The sequence below is a fragment of the Sinocyclocheilus grahami genome, unplaced genomic scaffold (genome assembly GCF_001515645.1).
Source record: "Sinocyclocheilus grahami isolate Dianchi unplaced genomic scaffold, SAMN03320097.WGS_v1.1 scaffold884.1, whole genome shotgun sequence".
NCBI lineage: Eukaryota > Metazoa > Chordata > Actinopteri > Cypriniformes > Cyprinidae > Sinocyclocheilus > Sinocyclocheilus grahami.
This window is the reverse complement of record NW_015506063.1, coordinates 262904-268283: the sequence shown is the minus strand read 5'-3', so window position 1 is coordinate 268283 and position 5380 is coordinate 262904. Positions and strand designations below refer to the sequence as shown.

At 35.3% G+C, this 5380-nt stretch overlaps 1 protein-coding gene across 1 annotated transcript in view; it reads left to right on the top strand.

The window, feature by feature from the left end:
- Positions 1 to 1231: 1231 nt before the first annotated feature.
- LOC107563633 (histone lysine demethylase PHF8) overlaps positions 1232 to 5380 on the top strand; it is an 18279-nt gene continuing 14130 nt past the window's right edge. The window contains exons 1-6 of the mRNA XM_016248552.1: positions 1232 to 1510; positions 2453 to 2843; positions 2950 to 3035; positions 4261 to 4381; positions 4606 to 4766; positions 4878 to 5019. Coding sequence (XP_016104038.1) covers positions 2746 to 2843; positions 2950 to 3035; positions 4261 to 4381; positions 4606 to 4766; positions 4878 to 5019 — 608 coding nt within the window. The 5' untranslated portion in view covers positions 1232 to 1510; positions 2453 to 2745. The remainder of the gene's footprint in view (positions 1511 to 2452; positions 2844 to 2949; positions 3036 to 4260; positions 4382 to 4605; positions 4767 to 4877; positions 5020 to 5380) is intronic.

Below are 5380 nucleotides of genomic sequence, written 5' to 3'. Positions count from 1 at the left end.
CTAAGCCCGCGGCTTAATACAGCAAAAGAGAAACTCATATTCACAAAATTCAAATCACAAATAATACTAGGCAACCCTTACGGGTTGAATGTTAACCATAGTATACTTCAAGTATGATGTAAAGTTCACTTAAAGAAAACTTACGAGTATACTTGCAGTATAAAAATACTAAACTAGTAGTTCACTGAGACTATACTTCAAAGTGTACTAAAAATGCTACTACAAGTATTTAATTAGTAAACTATCAGTATACCTATAAGTTCACTTTTAGTATAGTTGCAGTGCAAACTAAACATTTTGATGTAAACTAGTTGTGTACTCAAAGTTTACTACTGTTATACTTAAAAGTATACTTTTATATACTAGAAAGTGGGCCAATTTAGTCCCAATGAGTATTGAAATAGTACACTTACAAGTATACTACTAGTACACTGATATTTGTATACTTACTACATAAAGTATACTTAAAAATATACTTGAACTTTACTTAAGTATACTTACTAAAATAAACTTGAAGTATACTACTTTTTGGTAAGGGTACTGATGTTAAAGAATGGGTTGAACGTTAACCACTTACGTTTCCATATAACTATAAACTGATAAAAGTTCATCAGCGTGCATTGAATAATCCCATGTTGTAGGGCAAAAAATAAATAAATATTGCGACCAAATCACATGCTCATGCGACCAGCTGAGAAAGTTAGTTGCAAAATAGCGACCAGTGGGAAGAATGAGTCTGGAGCCCAGGCTATATGTAAACAAAGTAATAGCAATAAAATATGGAAACTGCAGTAAAAACTTTGGCAGTAACGTAGTAGATTCATACATTCAGATTCAGATAAACAAACCCTGGGATTTGTACAGTTTCTACATTTGTGTAGGCTATTTATTTTGTATTAAACAGATTTTTGTTTTGCTTTAGAAGCTTTGTTGAACTTACATGAAGTGAGGAGTTTTGCATGGCTATAAACAAACAAACAAACAGTTATTTCTCTATTTTAGGCTATTTTTAAATAACAAAGCTTTTTTTTTTAAAGAAACTAGTTACATTGAGCTAACCATGGTGATGCATTTGGTTAGTGTACAAGAACCTCTGCTAAAGTCAATCTTATAGTGAGTATAGTGGCTATTAAATAGTGTTTTGGAGTATACATGCTCATCTGAAGTCTCTGCCGTCCATACCGACATACGAAGCAACTTTATTGTTCCCTCTCCCGCAGACAGTGGTCGCTGCACGGGCGGATTGGGATGGATTTATAGCACGGGAAATCGCTGCGTTATGAATTTCATAAAATCTTTGCTTTTCAGCTGTGGACTGTATTCTTTCGAGGTCTTGCCAGATTTGTTTATTCACTCTCCTCTGTTAAATACGTAATATTGGAAGAAGTGTACGGTTTTTAGAAAACATCTTGTTGTTTGTAAAGCAGGCCGCTCAGGCCTCGGAGTTTCCTAATATTTTGTCCGGCATGTTGCGCTCGGCCCACGGGATACTCGCGGCTTTTCTCACCCGGTAAGACCCGTTAGCGCCGTTCGAAACAGCGCGCGCTGCAACAAGTTCTTTTGTTTTGCTATGGGTCGTATGATCCCAACCTCCATATTTAATATTTTAGCTACATTTGAGTTAAGATTAGGGAGCTTGCTCAGTAACGTATCGTTGTTGGATTGTAAACACAAAGATGAGGCAGATTCACGTAGTTAGACGTTGACGAGCATGCTATGTTATTAGCAGCTAAGCTAGCAACTAGCTCTTATGGTTCAACAAACAGTTTTCTGCTATCACAGACCCCGTTGCTAAATCAAAAACATTTCTTTTTAAATGAACAAATCCAGTGGACACAGTGAAATTAATTGTGCATCGCATATAATAGCTTTTATTCTTATTAGCGTTGTCCAAGTGTAAGCTCTGCAGCTCTGAACTATGTGAATTAACTATAAACACAAAGATGAGTAGTTACTGTTTATGTTATTACTTTATTTATATGATTATGAATTACTTTTAAGGGGTCGCTTTCATAAATGTGCGGTTTATACAACTATAATGCATAAATGTGTATAAAAATGACTCGCATCTCAAAAACCTCTCTAGATCTAACCCAAAGTAAATGAATATCAGGACAGGACCATATAGGCTAGGCACAGATGGTTTAGGGATGATGTTTAATAATTTGATCTTAAAATATATAATAATAACAGTTTTCGTGCTTTTGCCTTTATTGTATGAAGTCTTATGTTAGAATTAATAGAAACTTGCTTCGATGGAGTCTCTTGACCATAATAAAGGCGGCAGGTGCATGGATGTATGTAGAACTTAAGCTAACCAAATGAAGCGGGTAACTTCTGACTGATCCAAACAAATTGTAGTTTAGAGTGCATGTAGTGTTATTTTCATTGCAGTTTGTGAATGATCATTCTTCATTTTTCTCAGCTAATTGTCCTCCACTCTGTCAACCAGGTGCCGAACCATGGTATCCACCTAGTCCCCAGTTTGACTGCAGTGGTTGTAGTAGCGACGCATTTCTCATCTACCATTGACTGAGAGCTGTTGTCACTGCCAGCATACTTCTTATACAACACTCTACTGTGTATACAGCAGTCTTGACAGCATTGCAAGCTGATTGGTGAACCACTCTGAACTGAAGCTGACTCTCGACATAGGCAACTAAGTGAACCGTGGTCCCCAAACAGAAGCAATACCATATTACAAGACTTTTTTTTACGTTGACATATTTGGCCAGAGACTTTACAATGGCATCTGTTCCAGTTTACTGCCTATGCCGTCTCCCTTACGATGTCACCCGGTTCATGATTGAGTGTGATGTTTGTCAGGACTGGTTTCATGGCAGGTGAAGTTGCATTTTGTAAATTATAATTGAAAGCCAAATTGAAATCACCTTTATGGTATATATGATGTGATTTGTTAGCAATTGTAATTTTTTCTTCTTCTTGTAGTTGTGTTGGTGTGGAGGAAGACAAAGCGGCAGATATTGACCTGTATCACTGTCCTAACTGCCAGGTGACACATGGACCCTCTGTCAGTAAGTGCCGCAAATACTGCATAATAACTGGCATTTTGTTGATTTGTAGATGAAATGCATTTTTTTTTTCCTGAAAGATCTGTTTTATTTTCATTAAAAAAATCACTATCTAAGAGTGCTGGGATAATTCTGACTTCATGTGTTTTTGCTATAAGTTTGATTGCATCATATAATAAGTGTCATCGTTTGTTTGATTACGTCTTTAATTGATTTTTCCGTACATTTCTGCCATATGTACATTAACTGACAGTCACCACTGATACGCTACCACTAAATATTGTAGAAACTTAATTTGATGTAAAGTTGCTTTGCAACGATTTGTATTGTGAAAAGCACTGTACAAATAAACTTGAATTGAATTGAATGTGTATCCAGTGTTATTTTACTATCATTGAGATACTATTATAGTTTTTATTAATATTTTCAATCTTTATATATATATATATATAAAGTGTCATCGTTTGTTTGATTACGTCTTTAATTGATTTTTCCGTACATTTCTGCCATATGTACATTAACTGACAGTCACCACTGATACGCTACCACTAAATATTGTAGAAACTTAATTTGATGTAAAGTTGCTTTGCAACGATTTGTATTGTGAAAAGCACTGTACAAATAAACTTGAATTGAATTGAATGTGTATCCAGTGTTATCATTGAGTCATTGAGATACTATTATAGTTTTTATTAATATTTTCAATCTATATATATATATATATATATATATATATATATATATATATATATACTTTTTTTAAAATTCTGTTTTAGTTTTAATTTTAGTTAGTTTTAGTAATTTAGTCGTGTGTTCTTGTCATTTTTAGTAGTTTTTGTTTTTATATAAATTGTGTCTGTGTAGTTTATTTATTTTTATTTCAGTTTTAATTGTATTTATTTTTAGTATGTTAAATTAAAATGAGAATTGTTACCTTGGTAACTAGCTGAAATATATATTTCCGTTAATGTTGATTTTATTTATTTTATAAAGGTTTATTTATGGTATTAACATTAGTTACGGTTTTATTTAACCATAATAACTTGAAACAGACTAATAACTCATCAAGCGCAGCTAGGAATGAAAATAAACCATTTACAACCTCATTGTGGAACACAAACACAATGAAAATACAATTTTAAACCATTAAAGTAGCTCAGAATGGAATACCAAATGTGTGAGCTTGCACGAATTTGATTAGTAACTATGATATTGGTTTCCCTCTCAGTGCGCAAACGTCGGGGGGCTGTTAAACACACTGATGCTGGTGTGGGGAGAGACTCAGGACGACCTGTGAAGACGGGCAGTGCTCAGTTTGTCAGAGAGCTACGCAGCCGCACTTTTCCCAGGTATGGTCACAGGACGATTATTTATTGCCAGGTCCAAATTAGGCCACTAGGTGACCTTACTTTCTTAACCCAGATTAATTTAGCTCTGATCAGACTTTAAGCTATGATTCACACCATTCAGCTTTGGCTAGCAATCTGTGGTGTTATTGGATTTTTAAAAGTTGTTTGAAAGATGATGAGTATGCTGGAAAACGTATTTGACATTTTATTTGTTTGTGTTTAAGTGCTGATGAAGTCCTGCTGAAGCCGACTGGGACCCAGCTCACGGTTGAGTTTCTAGAGGAGCGCTCCTTTAGCGTCCCAGTCCTGGTCCTCAGGAAGGATGGTCTGGGCATGAATTTGCCCCCATCGTCTTTCTCTGTGTCAGATATAGAGCATTATATTGGTAAATAACTCTAATCACATCTACATTGCCATGCTATGCTACTTTTTCAGTAGTATGTTTGTGAAAAGTTATTTTTAGATGGGAATGTAATGTTTTACTATTGCTTTATAGGTTCTGACAAGGAAATTGATGTGATTGATGTCAGCCGCCAAGCAGACCTGAAGATGAAACTGGGAGAGTTTGTCGAGTACTACAACAGCCCAAACAGAGACAGAGTGCTCAATGTGATCAGCTTAGAGTTCTCAGACACCAGGTGCAAATTTGAATGTGTACGGCTGTAGCAGTGGTGCTTTGAAGTCATCATGAAATGAAAATTCACCCTTTGTTGATCTTATTGTGATTGAATAATCCATAAACCCTGCCCCTTTCTTACAATCAACCACAAGCTAGAGTTCAGATCTGTTTCTGTCCAATCAACAACCAATCGATTGATTAAATCCTTGCCCTGCATTTTTCTTGATAATCAGTTTCACTTAAAGGGGTCATATTATGCGATTTCAAGTTTTCCTTTCTCTTTGGAGTGTTACAAGCTGATTGTGCATAGATAAGATCCCTGAAGTTGCAAAGACTAAAGTCTAAAAACCAAAGAGATATTCTTTAACAAAGTTAAGACT